Source organism: Pelophylax lessonae, assembly GCF_965119305.1.
Source record: "Pelophylax lessonae genome assembly, chromosome: 2".
In the NCBI taxonomy this organism is placed as follows: domain Eukaryota; kingdom Metazoa; phylum Chordata; class Amphibia; order Anura; family Ranidae; genus Pelophylax; species Pelophylax lessonae.
The window spans coordinates 742,088,243-742,106,707 of record NC_138769.1 but is presented as its reverse complement, the minus strand read 5'-3'; the positions used below and the strand labels follow the sequence as shown (position 1 = coordinate 742,106,707).

Sequence of the window (18,465 nt, the reverse complement as noted above, 5' to 3'; positions counted from 1 at the left end):
GACTACTCTCTGCCTGCTGTTTGAACTGTATCTGATTACCTGTGTCTGAAACCGGCTTGTCTGACCCTGCTCCAGTCTTTGCCCATCCAGCTCCTTCCAGTGCCTGAAGACGCTGTCCTGCATCCACTGTGCATCCACACCTCTTTACCTGCTTCTTCCTGCAGCTCAGCAATCCAGCCGTGTTCAGTGACTTATCAGCTACTCTTCTCAACTGCCAACAGAAGACCAGCGCAGGCACTCTTACCTCACTGTGCTCTCGCATCCACTGTTGCAACTTCAGTGGTGCCTGAGCCAGGGCTGTACAAGGTCTCCCTCCCTCTGTACGTCAGGCTCTGCTACAAGGTACGTGACAGTATCAGACAGCCATGTCTGAGCCTGCAAGAGGGACCTCTCCAATGGATGAGATCTGTCAACATCTTGCAGCCCTAAACCAAGCCATCAAGTCCCTGCAGGAAGGCTACGTTAAGCTGGAGGAACATGTGCAGTCTTTAGTCACTTCTGTAGGACCTATCACAGCTCTCTCTCCTGCTGCTGCACCAACGCTGACTACTACCGCACGCACTGTGATGATGCTACCACCTGAACCCAGGGTTCCTACACCTGAAAGGTTCTCAGGGGATCAAAGCAAATTCAGGGCATTTCACAATGCATGTCAGTTATACTTCGCCCTGCAACCCCCGGACTTTCTCTCTGGAATCCACTAAAGTAGGATTCATTATTTCCTTACTTCAGGGGGAACCCCAAACCTGGGCCCACCGGCTGCTCGAGGAAAATAGTACTCAGATTCATGCTATGTCATCTTTCTTTGGCGCAATGGCCCAGATGTACGATGACCCCCAACGAACTGTCACAGCGGAGGCTGCTCTCCATGCGCTCCAGCAAGGCCGCAGAGCGGCTGAGGACTATGTCACGGACTTCAGACGCTGGAGAGTGTATACACAATGGAATGACGCAGCTCTGCGACACCAGTTCCGCCTTGGATTGTCGGAAGGTCTTAAAAAGACGAGTTAGCTAGGGTTGGAGTACCTAATACCTTGGAGGGCCTTATCACCCTGGCTATCCAGATTGACTGTCGGCTCCGCGAGCGTTGGTCAGAAAGATTTTCCCTGCAGTTTTGTCCTACATGGATGATGCCTAGAGCTCCAGTTCTTGCTCATCCTAGGTTTACCACTTCAGCTCCAGCCAGTTCAAATTCTATTAACCCTGCATCAGATGTCCCTGAACCCATGCAACTCGGGTTAATGCGTCCTGTGCCGTCTCCTGAAGAGCGACAACGCCGCCAACTAGGCAACCTATGTCTTTACTGCGGAGAAGCTGGCCACTATGTGCGGACCTGTCCTATTAAGATGTGCAAGTGTCCACCTGTCTTCCCTGCTAACCTGTCAACTTTATCTGCTAATGCAACTCACCTAGCTCTCCCAATCTCATTCCAGCTTCCGGAAGGAACTATCTCAGTTAACGCCATTATTGACTCTGGAGCATGCAGTTGTTTCATTGACTTAAACTTTGCCACTCAGCAGCAAATTCCTCTGTGACCCAAGACTCAAGGACTTTCTGTCTACCTGACAGATGGTTCATGTATTAGATCAGTATGAGTTACTCAGGAAACACCTCCATTACCCGTGATTACTCTTACTAAACATAAGGAGTCATTGAGCCTGGATTCCATCTCTTCTCCATTATTTCCCATCATCTTGGGCCTACCTTGGCTTCAAGCCCATAACCCTCAGATTGATTGGAGTCCGGAGAGGGTGGTATGTACAGGAGAGGAGTGTGGTGGGTATGACAGTGGGCAGTATGTACAGGAGAGAAGTGCGGAGGGTATGACAGTGAGCAGTATGTACAGGAGAGAAGTGCGGAGGGTATGACAGTGAGCAGTATGTACAGGAGAGGAGTGTGGAGGATATGACAGTGAGCGGTATGTACAGGAGAGGAGTGTGGAGGATATGACAGTGAGCGGTGTGTACAGGAGAGGAGTGTGGGGGGTATGACAGTGAGCAGTATGTACAGGAGAGGAGTGTGGAGGATATGACAGTGGGCGGTATGTACAGGAGAGGAGTGTGGAGGATATGACAGTGAGCGGTATGTACAGGAGAGGAGTGTGGAGGGTATGACAGTGAGCGGTATGTACAGGAGAGGAGTGTGGAGGATATGACAGTGGGCGGTATGTACAGGAGAGGAGTGTGGAGGATATGACAGTGAGCGGTATGTACAGGAGAGGAGTGTGGAGGATATGACAGTGGGCGGTATGTACAGGAGAGGAGTGTGGAGGATATGACAGTGAGCGGTATGTACAGGAGCGGAGTGTGGAGGGTATGACAGTGGGCGGTATGTACAGGAGAGGAGTGTGGAGGATATGACAGTGAGCAGTATGTACAGGAGAGGAGTGTGGGGGGTATGACAGTGGGCGGTATGTACAGGAGAGGAGTGTAGAGGATATGACAGTGGGCGGTATGTACAGGAGAGGAGTGTAGAGGATATGACAGTGGGCGGTATGTAAAGGAGAGGAGTGTGGAGGATATGACAGTGGGCGGTATGTAAAGGAGAGGAGTGTGGTATAGTGTTGGATATTATGTACAGAAGAGCTGCGAATCATCATACCCTCCACTTGTGCTTCTATCTTATCATCCTGGAGGAAATAGAAGCACAGGTGGAGGCAAACAATGGACCCACTGTACATCTAACTTCTTGGAATGCCAGGACCCAGCGGGTTCTCCTGGGGTTTCTCCCCTTATTCTGTCTCAGCCACATTAGTGGGAGATCAGCCTGAATGTTCTTCCTAGGAGGGAATACCGGAGACATTTTCAGGCCCATTGCTTGTGCAGCAATGAAGAGGAAACCATCACAGAGAAGCAGAGTCTGAAGCCGGATTTACTGAAGTCCCAGATAAGCAAATGTGTTCCACCAACATTTAGAGAGCGCAGTGACCCTCTTTATTGAGGCGATTGGAGACAAAGTGTATGAAGACACACACACACACACACACACAATTACCAAAAGTATTGGGACGCCTGCCTTTATATGCACACCATTTTTAATGACATCCCAGTCTTGATCTGTAGGGTTTAATATTGAGTTGGCCCACCCTTTGCAACTATAACAGCTTCAACTCTTCTGTGAAGGCCGTCCACAAGGTTTAGGAGCGTGTCTATGGGAATGTTTCACCATTCTTCCAGAAGTGCATTTGTGATGTCAGGCGCTGATGTTGGATATATAATATATAAACATAAGTCGCGCTGAGTGATGTGAACAAATCAATGTCCAAAATAAATCAAGTCCTAGTGTGAAGATAAATCCTAGTGACAATGGATAATCTTCAAATTGATGTGACTACCAAGATCCACACTTTAGGAATCCAGAAACTTATAGGTGATGCGCTTACCGAACAAACAATAAGTGATTCCAGAAATAAATAAATCACAAGAAGTGGACTTGATTGTAGAAACACATGTGATGAACTCCCAAGAAATATAGTCATGGAAACATGGAAAAAAAGAAACCGCCATAGCATAATACCATAACAATATGTATTATTCCTTAAGACACCCTAAAAGTGCACCATGCAGGAGGTGTGTGAATCCGTCACCAGTTGTGGGACTGCTTGCCAGAGAAAAACTTGTATGCAGGCATAAATGACACTTCCTAAATGAGTGAACAACAGAGATGGATAATGGAAAAGTGAAAGAAAACCACCACCGATTTCTAAGCCGCTTACCAGATTGAGGATGGACAAGGCAGATAGAGACAAAATCCCAAATCTACCAGGACCCCCAACACTGACATTAAGGGCCCCTTACCAGATTCAGGTAGCGATTGCTCAATGTATGGTATCAAACAGATCCAGTCCACCGATAGATAAACCTCACACAGCAGGGTCAAGTTGATGATGATCCCAACAGATGAGCCAATATTCCCAGTAGATGGGCAAAAGCCAATCCCAAATACAAAGAAAAAGCGCCAATAGTGTAAAAACGTAAACACTGTTTTATTAACCACTTAAGCCCCGAAAGATTTTACCCCCTTCCTGACCAGGGCCTATTTTGCGATTCGGCACTGCGTGAATTTAACGGACAATTGCGCGGTCGTGCGACACTGTACCCAAATGAAATTGATGTCCTTTTTTTCTCACAAACAGTTTTCTTTTGGTGGTATTTGATCACCTGTGCAATTTTTTGATCATGCGCTATAAACAAAAAAAAGAGCATCAATTTTGCAAAAATAACAATATTTTTCACATTTTTTTATATGAAATTCCCCCCCAAAAAAATGTAAAAAATCAAAATTTTTTAACATTATTGGCTAATTTGTTTTATGCTACATATGTTTGGTAAAAAAAAAATGCAAAAAGCGTATTTTGATTGGTTTGCGCAAAAGTTATTGCGTTTACTAACAAAGGGAAAGATTTTTGTAATTTTTGTTGTTTTTTTTAACGCATAATGGCGGCGATCTGCAAATTTTTTTGCGGTACTGCGACATTGTGGCGGACAGATCAGACCCTTGACTGACATTTTTGACACTTTTGGGGCTACCAGTGACAGTTCTACAGTAATCAGTGCTATACATATGCACTGTTACTGTAAAATTACACTGGCAGTGAAGGGGTTAACTTTTTTTGAGAGGGAGGGGTTGTGTGTCCCTAGGGGCGTGATTCTAACTGTGATTGGCTGTGGCTTGAGGTGTAGGAACATACCAGACATATGTTTGCACCAGATTGTATGTAAGATCTGTATCTACCTGAGACTGCTAAGCCAACTAGATATAGGTGGAGTCACCCTCTAGAGGTGGCCAGAGGTATTGCAGGCTGTGCCAAGTCTATCACAGCTGGTTTTATAGGCTAACAATAATCTCCTCTCCTTCCCTCCTACACCAAACAAGGTCCTCTCCTCGTTTTCTAGTTCCCGTGGGTTTCCATCCTTGTCATGTGTGTGGCAGTGGTGGGATAATAGAGTGTGTGTGCTGTTATACAGCTCTTACCCCTGTCTGGATTGGGAACTTGGGGTTCTCCCTACAATCTGCCAGCATGCTGGGTGATTTCTGTGGATATGCAACAGAAGGCGATACCCCGTGTGTTGTCTGACCTCCCACATCCCTGTACCCCGATGATACCATAGTCTGTAACATCAGATAGAGGACATTTTTTCCTCCTTTTCCTTTGGCTGAACATTGTTTTCATCCTGCTGACCACACCCCCAAATCATTTGTCCCCCGACCAGCAGTATAAGGGGCACTATGACTATAATATTGTGCTGACCGCTCTCCTCTATATATTGTGTTGTACATTACATAGTCCTGACCAGAGTGTTTGTTGCCCCCACAGTGGTGGTAGTTTCTCATTAATGAAGGTCTTCTTTATGGTCGGCTCAGAGAAGGTTTCAGCTCTCTTCCCGTATTCTGTGTTATTTTTTCAGACTTAGTATTGTTGGTGTTACAAAGACCCGCATTCTGCACATATTTGGGACATATTCATGACGTTGTTATCCAATAAGGTGACCTTACTTTTGGCCATCACTTTGACTAAAAGATCACAAGGATGTTTTGAGACCAAGGATCTCATTTTTACCCAAACTGATCTCTGCTTTTCTCCTTAATGGACAGATTGCATTACCCTCCTTGTGTCTGGCACTAGTTCACCCCGAGTAGATCTCTCCCCATTGTCTGGATGTGGGGGGGACGGTCGGGATTCACCTCTTGGAAAATGCTTTTTTATGCAGATAGATTCCCTGTTTGTTATTCCAGAAGGTCCTAAAATAGGTTCTCCATATTCCAGATCCACTATTACTAAGTGATACATATAAGTGATATAAGTTATAGGTTCTAAGTGAATTCAATGAGTTGTTTTGCAGGTCTATGAGTTGTGTGATAAAGTGCCTCCTTTTCCCATTACAGCCCCCTCTACTAGAGTAGGGAGAACTTCTTGGACTTTCCATCATCAGGTTTCTGTGTCTCTGATCTAGTGTTTGGCGATTGGTTCAGGCTGAGCAAAAGTTCAGCCCAAACAGCGCCTGTTTGCCCACTCGGCGAACATCCAAATTTTCTGTGCACTCGGCGGAATGTTCCCTACCCCGAGCACACAGTCAATATGCTGTTAAAGAGCGGGGCTGGGAAGCTGGCCGCCACACCCTTAACCACTTCCCACCCAAGGACGTTCCGTTACATCCTAAAGGTTTCAGTGGTTATACCGATATGTTGGGCGCACCTACAGGCATCATCCCAGTACCATTAATAATTAGCCACTCAATCACTTCTGTGGGTTCCTCTCCGGGGCTCTCCGATCCCATCGCGGAGGCCAGGAGCGAAGCGGCCGGCGCTGATTGCTGCCTGGGACAGAGAGAGGAACTGACATTGTTCCCTTCTCTCTATAACCCTGGAAACCGGGAGTGACGAGTATTCTTCACTTCCGGTTCTGTCCCTTTGTTTACCTGGCCACCAGCAGCCAGATCAGCAGCCGATCAGACCGATCTCGATCCGATTGGCTGCATGAGGAACCAGATGAGAGAGGACCTGTCATGGCCTATGCTGTCACAAGGCATGTTGTTCATCCCTTGTGATAGCAATAAAGTTTTTGCAAAAAAAAAATATAAAATGTTTTTGTATAAAATCAAAAAATTGAAAGTGCCAATGTACTTACGATCAAATGTGAACGCATACGTTACTCCCACACGCATATGTAAACGGTGATCGCACCACACATGTGAGGTATTGTCACAAACATCAGAGCGAGAGAAATAATTCTAGCACCAGACCTCCTCTTTATCTCTAGTTTACCGCCATTCCACAGGCAGACGCAATTTTAAAGCGTGACATGTTGGGTATCTATTTACTCGATGTAACCTCATCTTTCACATTATTCAAAAAATTGGGCTAACTTTACTGTTTATTTTTTTTTTTGTTTGTTTTTTTTTTTATTCATGATTGTGTTTTTTCCCCAAAAAAATTGTTTGAAAAATCGCTGCGCAAATACCGTGTGACATAAAAAATTGCAACACCCATCATTTTATTCTCTAGGGTCTCTGCTAAAAAAAACATGTGTAATGTTTGGGGGTTCTAAGTAATTTTCTAGCAAAAAAAGTAGATTTATACATGTAGGAGCAAAGTGTCAGAATAGGCTTGGGCAGGAGGTGGTTAACAATAAATGAGTCATCAGCTAGCCCCCCCCCCCCCACCTGAACCATATCAGGCCACATACACCCAAAATGGGGGGTGGGTAGTTTGGGATGGGGGCTCTGCCCCCCAAATACCCCCTGGTCAGAAAGGGGGTAAAATCTTCTGGGGCTTAAGTGGTTAATAGGGACAAGGGTATCTTCCCGACAAACCTGGGCAGTGGTTGTGGGAATATGCGGGCAGGGGGCTTATCAGAATCTGGGGGCCCGCAGATTTCCCCCCCCCCCATATGAATGACTAATTTACGAAAAAGTTTCATAAATAAATAAAATCAGTACACAGGTTTTTGGTTCGTCAATAACGCACCCGTTAAAGGCTGCCCACGGAATGCCTGCTGGGGCATGCTGGGTCGTTGACGTCAAACGCTCCTTATCTATTTAGGAACTGTCAATCGGAGGAGCAGGCATTCGGGGGTGGAGTGTTTTTTTTTTTTTTTTTTTCAGGTGCAGCAGGCGTCATGGTTAACAATGAATCTGCATCAGGGGACGTTGCTTTTTTTTGTAGTTAAATTTAAACATTTTAAAGGACTTGTCAAAAACCTGTGTACTGTTTTTATTTATTTTTTACTTTTTTTTGTGAATGAGTAGGAGTACAATGTACCCCATACGCATTCACATAGGGGGGCCGGGATCTGGGAGCCCCCATTCCAGATTCTGATAAGCCACCAGCTGCAGACAACCACCACCCAGGATAGTGGTGAAGAGGCCCTTGCCCCATCAACATGGGGACAAGGTGCCTTAGGGTGGGCAGGCAGAGCCTTCCTGCCCCAAAGCACCCACCTCCCATATTGAGCACATGTTGCATGGTATGGTTCAGGAGAGGGGGGCCTTCAAGGCAGCATGCTTATAAAAGGATTATGTATGGATTTGGGGGGGGGGGGCCACACCATTTTTTTTTTTTCTTGTATTACCAGGTGCCGGCAATAGCTTGCATCCGGGAAGTAAATTTAAATGTCATTTTTTGTTTAGAAATGTTAGTTTTTCTGCAGCAGGTTCTATACACGGTGCAGATGTGCTACTTTACAGGCAGACTAAGGGGTCCCACCAGGAATTGTATTTAAAGGAATTTTTCATTTTTACTGTTTCACTTTAAGCATCATTAAAATCACGGCTCCTTCAAAAACTATTGTTTTTCAAAAAAATGTTTGCATGTTTTGCATTGGTTTGTGTCCCCAGTTCATCCATTTTGTTCACCCACCCATGAAACCTCTGCTGCAGCCAGAACTCATTCATTTAGTGGCGGTATCTCTACTGCGGCTAAATGACGGCTTCCAGTTTGGTGGGTAGGATGCTGGCAGCCATCACCATCCTAGCAAACAATGACGACGTGCAGTCTGACCACCTGTATCCGAGCAACCTATAACACTGCACCGTACAATGTCACTGGGTTCTAGGACACAGGTGGCCAGGAATATGTGATTTAGGGATGAAGTTGTGAAATTTAGTCAATTTAGTGAATAACATCACATGGGAGCCCCTTACTCTACTTTCAGCTGCCAGCTTGGGAAATGTCATTTGCAGTGAGATTCTGGGGGGAGAAGATAGTCTGGTTGGTCTTCATGTTTTTCTGGAGGGATCTACTTTGCTGGATGCCATTTTTGTTATATTTTTTTTTCTGTGTGTGTGTGGGGGGGGGGGATGCTTTTTGGACTTTGTCATTGTGCTGTGTTGTGTTTTTATTGTAAATGAGTAACTGACCATACTATGTACCCGTTATTCATTCATGTAGGGGGAGCAGGATATCTTTTTTTTTTTTTTTTTTTTATAGGGGGCTTCCAGATTCTGATAATCCCCCCCCCCCCCGCAGAGTTGTGGGGGAGAGGCCCTGTCCCTGCCAACATGGGGACATGGTGCTTAGGGTGCCTCTCTCAGGGTACCCTTCTCATGTGGAGGGCATGTGGCCTGGTATGGTCCAGTGCAGATTCCACATCCAGGTGTCCCTCCACAACTTCAGTTGCACATCCACCCATCAGCCAATCATTAATTTATTTATTTTTTTTAAGTAATTTTTATTGGAATTTTAAGTTAACAATTTCAACAATAACATTTACAATTATTTGTTTCTTCTGACTCATTGCTTGGTACATGTAACAACAGTTAAGAAAATGAAGAAAATTATGAGAATTACAGGAGTACCAGGTAACAGTTAGATGAGAAAAAACTATTAAAGGATATATATATAAAAAGAAAAAAATGATTAAATAAAACACAGCATACCCAATCCGCCTACCCCTAATGGGAACTATCACAGTACGAACTGCTTTTAGCATACAAAAATTAATCTACTAATAAATTTAAAAAGAAATGGCAAATTTGGTTAAACAACCCATCAGCCAATCATTTATTGATGAGACGTTTATTAATGAGATCTACAGCCAGGTCAGGTGACAATGTATTCCTGCATGATGCCTGAATAAAGATGAAGTCGGTCAGCATGTCACACCCTTTACATATCCCATCACTTCCTTACCAATTCATACAAAGATATCACACCCCCATTCCTTCTGAAATGGGAAGAGATTTGGGTCACACATTCACCCAGACAGAAAGATATCATATCCTATTCTTTGCTCACAAATCCTCCTTTTCCAGGAGTCCGGATATAACATTCTGACCAGATGGTATACAGTCCCCATTCTTTTACTCAAATTTTTCCCCACAACCTCTCCTACCTGTTAGAGGTGAAATAATGCCAGGAGAACTCTATTACATATATTCTGGGAATGTCCTCTGATACGCACTTTGGAGAGAAATTCAAAGATAACAAACATCTAACCAGAATATGACCCCCCTTTCTAAGACCCGATATAAAAAAATGACTGCTTATTCACCTTATAGGTGTGGTCAGATCTTCTATCCCACCGAAATGGAGATGCATGGATCCCCTACAGTGTGTCTGTGGATTTCCAGGGTTAGTAAGATCTCACCACATTCCTGAAGTGCAAGGAAGATAATTAGCTATAACTATTTTTGAAAATTAAGAGACTTGATTTTCAAGATTTGCCTTCTAATTGATTTCAATGAGGTTTCCATTTAAGTCTGCAATTTTTGGATTTTAAGACACACTTGCTGAATACACCTGCAAATAAAACCCAACCACCTTCCCCCATCACTATGAAGCGTATTTCTGTGAATGAGAACAAAGAATGAGATTCTCCTGCTGGAAATTCTAATAAACTGTCTATTTTATCAGTAAAATAAAATACAAATATTTAAACCTGAATAATATTGTACATATTTGTTTATCTATCTATCTATCTATCTATCTATCTATCTATCTATCTATCTATCTATCTATCTATCTATCTATCTATCTATCTATCTATCTATCTATCTATCTATCTATCTATCTAATTTGATCATGAATGTTCAAAAAGAATGAAACTTTATTCAGTAGTTTTTTTTTTTTTTTTTTTTAAAAATCTGAATTTTATTAATTTTTTTTGTACAGGTGGATTTATGAACCAAGTTTTCGATTATTTTGGACTTCATCAATTCAGCGGAGTCGCATGGGAAATGAGCCATATGGGTGGCTTATGTGACTGAAAGTCTTAATTACAATTCCCTGGAGGATTCACACAGGACACAAGTCATATCCGTGTTCTAAAGGCATAAATGTTTTGGATCTTCTTCAAAATTGATCCAGCCTCAGGGGATAAACATTTTACAATGGAGGAAAAACATGTCACACACCAGGAGGTTTACAATGGAGAGAAGCCATATCAATGTTCTGAATGTGATAAAGCTTTTACACAGAAGTCACATCTTATCACACACCAGATGATTAACACTGTAAAGAAGCCATATCAGTGTTCTGAATGTGTCAAAGCGTTTGCAAGAATGAAAGATCTGATCACACACCAGAGGATTCACACTGGAGAGAAGCCATATCAGTGTTCTGAATGTGGCAAATCTTTTACAACAAAGAGTAATCTTGTCGAACACCACAGGGTTCACTCTAGAGAGAAGCCATATCAGTGTTCTGAATGTGGCAAAGCTTTTACACTGAAGTCAAACCTTATCAAACACCAAAGAATTCACACTGGAGAGAAGCCATATCAGTGTTCTGAATGTGTCAAAGTGTTTAGAACCAATAACGATCTTATCACACACCAGAGGGTTCACACTGGAGAGAAGCCATATTATTGTTCTGAATGTGGCAAATCTTTTACAACAAAGTGTAATCTTATCACACACCAGAGAGTTCACACTACAGAGAAGCCATACCAGTGTTCTGAATGTGGCAAAGGGTTTACAAGAAATAAAGATCTTATCAGACACCAGATTATTCACAGTGGAGAGAAGCCATATCAGTGTTCAGAATGTGAAAAAGCTTTTACACAGAAGTCAAACCTTATCAGACACCACAGGATTCACACTGGGGAGAAGATCTATTAGTGTTCTGGTGATAGATTAGCCCAATGTTAGTTTTGTCACATTTAGAGTATTCACAAGCTTTAGCTGCATAGAAGAAATTCTGGAAAAAGGGGAATATTAACCACTTAAGCCCCAGAAGATTTTACCCCCTTCCTGACCAGGGCTTATTTTGCGATTCAGCACTGCGTGACTTTAACGGACAATTGCGCGGTCGTGCGATGCTGTACCTAAACGAATTTGACGTCTTTTTTTCCCCACAAACAGAGCTTTCTTTTGCTGGTATTTGATCACCTGTGCGATTTTTTTTTTTTTTTTTTTTTTATCATGCGCTATAAACAAAAAAAGAGCGTCAATTTTGCAAAAATAACAATATTTTTCACATTTTTTTATATGAAATTCCCTTCCAAAAAATGTAAAAATCAAATTTTTTTAATATTTTCGGCCAATTTTTTTTTTTTTTACCATATGTTTGGTAAAAAAAAAATCGCAAAAAGCATATTTTGATTGGTTTGCGCAAAAGTTATTGCGTTTACTAACAAAAAGAAAGATTTTTGTTGTTTTTTTTTTTTTTTTAACGCATAATGGCAGCGATCTGCGATTTTTTTTTTTGCGGGACTGCGACATTGCAGCAGACACATCGGACCCTTGACTGACATTTTTGACACTTTTGGGGTTACCAGTGACATTACTACAGTAATCAGTGCTATACATATGCACTGTTACTGTAAAAATGACACTGGCAGTGAAGGAGTTAACTTTATTGGAGAGGGAGGGGTTAAGTGTGTCCTAGGGGCGTGCTTCTAAATGTGATTGGCTGTGGCTACTAGTGTAAGAACAGAGATCAACGGTCCTACATAGTAGAACCGTCTGATCTCCATTCTTACACAGGGAAGAATGACAGGCGGCTTTGTTTACATTAGCCGCCTGCCTTTCTTCCGGTGTAACGGACAATCGTGAGTGCCCGGCGGACATCGGGTCCGCTGGGCACACGCGCGGGGGGGGGGGGCCGGGGGTCTGTGACTGAGCGGGAGCGCACCTCCGGCGGCGCGCGCTCGCTCCGTAGAGCCTCACAGGCTAGCGACGTAGCTCTACGTCGCTTTGCCTGTGAGGGGCTGACTGCCGACATAAATAGTCCTGCGGCAGTCGGCAAGCGGTTAAAGGACTTACATATGTCCCATTAGCTTCACAACCCCAATGTCCTCCCACAATCTAGGGAAGAAATTAAAAGATAAAATGCTACTTAAAAAATACAAACTAACATCTGTGAGCAAACAGGAATGTAATGGATGGATGCATTGAGTTTAGTGCTTATGTCCATCAGAAACACAGCTAAAAGGCCTGTGAATATTTCACAGTTTGACATTTTTTCAGATAAGCGTCAATGATTGAACTGTTTTCCTCACGATTCTCATCTTCATCTTTTTTTCGATTAAAAATAACAAATCTACAGACAGGATAACAGGGAACTCTGGGAATGATAATGACAGATTGCATTACACATTAAGTTAGCAGACTTCCTGCTGTTGGTCTTATGTATGAATTGTGTTCTGATATTTACTGTCCTGCTGTAAAAGGTGTAAATGATTGCCCACATCTTTCCTGTAGTAGCCGGGACTACAGACTCATATTAGGAATATTAGGATGGGTACCTACCCAAGGGGGGTCACTTTTTTTTGGATTAGGAGAAACATTTCACATGGATTCTTAAATGTCATTAATGACACCGACAAGGGGACTCTCACTTCACTAACAATAGGAGAGCCAATCACAGGCCAGTAACGTTTCATGGTCTATCAATGTAATTGCAGAATATTTAATATGCATTTGTCAAATGGATTTCTTGTCCTTCCAGATAACATTTGTTTCTTATGTGGAAGGATAACGCTAAAATGTCTTCTCATCAATTCCCCCCATAGCTGTACTTTAGGTTATGTTGCCCCTCCCATATCTGTAAGGGAAAGCCTCAATTTCTTCCAATACTCCCCTGGCCTTCCAGTGAGAAGAAACATTTTCTCTGGAGTGGAAATGTTTTATGCAGTGATCCCTTCATAGACGGGATGGGGAATCTAAGTAATCTAAGATAATTAGGATGAACCCGTGTACTGGAGTCATGGATCAGATAACCAATGAGACCATTGATGTTATAGCAGAGCTGACAGCAGAAGTGTCTCCATCACCTAAGGTGGTGTCACAGAACTGCATGGCTGCTGACTATCTCTGGGAAGCCCAAGGTGGAGTCTACAATCTGGTGTCACATAGAGAGTGTTGTACATTTATAATAACTGTATAGCCTCAAACTTCTAGTGGGATTTTTAGATCATTAATTACAACATATTTAAAAGTTACTACAAAAAGCTTTATTAGTACGATGCATGTAAAAGAAACATTCGTGCTCAGATAAAATACCAAAGCGGTTGCAAGTAGTAATATGGATGAATGTAGAGAAATAACCACATTTATCTGTCCTAAGGACTCGTGTGGGAGTCTTTCTCTGTCCGCTTTGGTATTTTATCTGAGCACAAATGTTTCTTTTACATGCATTGTACTAATAAAGCCTTTTGTAGTAACTTTTAATTATGTTGTAATTAATGATCTAAAAATCCCCCTAGAGGGTTATTTCTATACAGTTCAGTTACAGGGGATGTGGGCATTGCTATCTATCCCCTCCTAACAGCAATCTGTACCTCACTATACATTTATTTTATATCATGAGGATCTCAGAAGGAGACATCTACACAAGGTAAAGGAGATCCAACTGTCACCTGGATGGGAGGAAGTGGAAGCCATTTTCTTGGATGGGTTTAGTTGGAACTTGGTTGAGTAATATGGGGGGGTTTGCTTCTTACGCCTTTAATTACTATTATAGTTTTGATAATTTTATACATTGCTGTTGTTGTTTCTTGATTTTTCTTTTTTACGCACATGATTAAATTCACATTATAGACCTGAGGATTAGCTAAAACCCCAAACATTATATATTTTCTGAAATCAGAGACCCCGGAGAATAAAATGGGGTAGTTGCAATTTTTTATGTCACACAATATTAGCACAGCTGTTTATCAAATTTTCTGTAAAAATACAGTAAGGGTAATTTTAGGGCACACAAATAAACTTATGACATCATTTCTTTGGTAAAATATAACAGATGAGGTTGTGTTGAGCAAATAAATATCAGACACGTCAAGCTTTAAAAATTGTGCATACTTGGTGACAAACTTCAGTACCTACAAATTTCCTATAGGTGACGCTATACAAACCTTTACAGGTCATCAGTATAAAAAGTTATCCATGAATGATGTCCCTAGAGTTATTCCTCTCACTCTGGTGTGTGCAGCGATATGTAAGATGTGTCGTGTGATTGTTGTTTTCCTACATAACCGCACCCAGCACTGACATTTCCATATGTATATGGAAACTGGGGGTATAAAATTTGTTTTGTGGTTTGTTTGTTTTTTATTTGCAGTGTTTTACTTTAATTTTTTTAAACTTTAGTTTAGTTGTTCTCCTTCAGGTCCTCTAACCTTGTAGATGGTGACATGGACTTGTTGTGTGGGAATGAGCAGGAGGGGCTCGGGGTTATCTTCTACCCAATGAGCTTGTTATGGATAAAAGATGAAAGTGTCTTCTGGGAATTTACAGGGATTTGGATGTTTAGAGGGTTACATAAGTGGGCGGGGCTGGTATTAATGAGGGGCTTGTCATATGATAATCAGTTTCTTAGCATAGATGATATAAATGGTATAAATATATCCTTGAAATGTAAACAATCTCTTTTCTTCTGTTGGTAAAGTGTCACATATATATGATTAATAAAGTTGGATTTTATTTTCACCTCACAATACTGTGGTCTGGGTTCTTCTACAACACATCCACCCAAAAATGTAATCTTCCAGTTATAGAAGTCAGGTGGAATGGGTGACAAGCTGATTGTATCTCTTAGGTCTAGGGGCGGATTGCTCATTTGGGCACTCTGGCACTGTCTGAGGGTCCATGGTCAGTAGGGGGGCCCTAAAAGAGGCTCTGTCCACTCCTGGAGGTGCTCACAGCTTAATATGCAGAAGAGAGGTTTAAGCCTGGAGGAGGCATGGCATTCTTTATGATGGTTTCTGCAGTGCTGGGAGAGGACTCGGGTGCTGGCCGGGATGAGAGAGCGATGGTGGAGCCATGGGGATGGTAGCAGCGGCAGTCACTCCGGCCACCTCTCCCCCTGTGGAATTCAGCAGAGGGGTGGGGCTACCGTCCACATCCCCACCATGGGGGACAGCCAGTGCTGAACTTAGAGAGCTGGAGGTGGCAGAAGGCATTGCAGAGCGGAGTCATCTCAGAGCTAGCAACCCGCCTTGTGTGCAGCAGGTCAGTGTGTGATCGCCAGCCCAGCAGTTTAGTGTCACTCTGCTTTATTCTATACCAGCAAGGCTGAGTGTTCCTGCCCATTGCCCATCCCCCAGGTGCTATTCCCTATCCCATATATAATAACCCTGATTTCTATATACATAGTGAGTGCTATTCCCTATATACTGTATAAGACTGATATGTGTACACTGAGTGCTGGTACCTACCTGCATATATAACACTGACATCTTTATACGGAGTGCCACTCAGTGTACAGATATCAGTGTTATATATACGGAAGATAGGGGGTGTCTGGCTGTGCAGGGTGGGGGATCCCAGCTACTTACAGATCCTATAGGGTTCCGCTAGGGGTAAGATGAGTAGATTTATGGTACTTTTTTCCATAGTTTTTATACATTTTATTGCAGTTTTTTGTCACAGGGTTGGGCCTTGTTTAACCACTTCTGGACTGGAAGGATTTTACCCCTTAATGACCAGGCATTATTTTGCCATTCGGCACTGTGTTACTTTAACAGACAATTGCGCGATCGTGCGACGCTGTAACCAAATAAAATTGACGTCCTTTTTCCCACAAATAGATTTTCTTTTGGTGTATTTGATCACCTCTACGATTTTTATTTTTTGCGCTGTAAACAAAAAAAAGCGTCAATTTTGAAAAAAAAAATATATATTTTTGACATTCTGCTACATAACATTACCCAAAAAAAATTTAAAAATCCAAATTTTTTTTACATTTGAGGCCAATTTGTTTTCTGCTACATATTTTTGGTAAAAACAATCGCAATAAGCGTATTTTGATTGGTTTGCGCAAAAGTTATTGCGTTTACTAACTACAGGAAAGATTTATGTCATTTTTATTTTATTTTTTCTAGTAATGGCGATGATCTGCGATTTATTTTGCGGGACTGCGACATTGCGGCGGACAGATCGGACCCCTAACTGACATTTTTGACACTTTTGGGAGGACCAGTGACATTACTACAGTAATCAGTGCTAAAAATATGCACTGTTAGTTTAATAATTCCATTGGCAGGGAAGGGGTTAACACTGTTGGTGATCAATGGGTTAAATGTAAGGCTAGGGGAGTGATTCTATCTGTGGGGGGGTTGGGCTTGTGAAATGATCATAGAGACATGCAATCCTATATAGAAGGATCACTGAGCTCTGTGATTATTGCAGGGAGAAGGACGGGCGGCTGTGTTTACAACATCCGACCGTCCTTCTCTCTCAGCGGGGAGCGATCGCCGGTGTCAGGGGGCAATCGGAGCTGTCTGACACACCCGCTGGCTTCCCCGCTGATGATCGGGGGCGGGATCGCTTTGCTGCCGGTGCGCCCCTGCCCCCTACCTCCTCCCAAGCAAATGACATACCAATACGTGGATTTGCCTGGGAGAGCCACTCTGCCGCCATATATATACAGTCAGCAAGTGGTTAAATAAGAGGCCCCGTCTTTTCAGTTCACTTTAAGGAATTCATTGGTTGTATTTCTTCCCTCTAGTTGCCGATTCTAATCCTGTTCTGAATTTCCTCCTACCTTGTAACCTCAAGGCAGACGCGGACAGACTCCATGGAGACATTTTACTTATAAATAAATCTGTGTAAACTTTTCTACCTATTTGTATGAATGTTATTCTGTTCAGCCAGTTATGTTATTTATGTCCCCCTGCCAGACAGCAGAGCCAGGTTGTGACCTCACTTTTCTCTGCACTGTATAAGGAATTCAGATTGGTCACCACCCTGCCCCCTCCTGTGACTGAACAAAGAAGAAGAAACTGTCACTACTGCCCCTCCCCCTCCAATGTGACTATAGCACAGTGAGTAGATGGTAGTTAAAAAAAAACTACCAAAATTTGATATATTTTTTTAAAGCGGAGACCCTGTAGAATAAAAAGATGGTGGTTGGAATTTTTTCGGTCACACAATATTTGTGTAACTTTTTATCAGTTCTACATTTTCAGTAAACTATACGTTCCAATAAATGTTAGTGCAGACAAAGCACAATATAATACCACATTGTTTGTAGAAAATAAAAGATGAAGTTGTGTGGAGTAAAAGGATACAAATCCTGTGTGTGTCCATGAGACTGGGAGAATTACAGCGCCCAAAATTATCAATAGGTGACATTTTCACTGCTTGTGCACCGCCCACTGCGTTCTTACTGCGGCCGAGCGGCCCCGCTGTGCTGGATGAGGTACATAGATGACATCCAGCATTTCCAGGTAGGGGGCGCACCCACCACCCCATCTGTGCTGTCATTCAGTGCAGCACAAGTCGGTCAGCAGGTCCCAGCCAATGATTTTTGGCCTGGACCTGCTGATTGGCTGTATGGAATCACAGATCAGCCGTGTCAATGTTTTGTAATCACAGACACAGGAACTGCACCGTTCTTCTCTCTCTCTGAGCCCTTTTCTGTTCAGAGAGAGAAGAAAGCAGACCTGTGTGACTCCAATCAGCACATTTACACTTTCACACACTTAGTGAGGCACATTTAACCCCTTGATCGATTGCCCTCCAGGTAACCCTTTTACTGCCCGCTCACAGTGTCATTAGTACAGTGTACAGCATTTTCACTGAT

The 18,465-nt window shown here is 42.8% G+C and overlaps 1 protein-coding gene across 1 annotated transcript in view; it reads right to left on the bottom strand.

The window, feature by feature from the left end:
* LOC309548360 (uncharacterized protein) overlaps positions 1-18,465 on the bottom strand; it is a gene marked incomplete at both ends in the record, with an annotated part of 278,479 nt that overhangs the window by 214,411 nt on the left and 45,603 nt on the right. Inside the window, 1 exon segment of the mRNA XM_082248298.1 lies at positions 5,686-5,778. Within this exon segment, the coding sequence (XP_082104424.1) occupies positions 5,686-5,778 (93 nt within the window).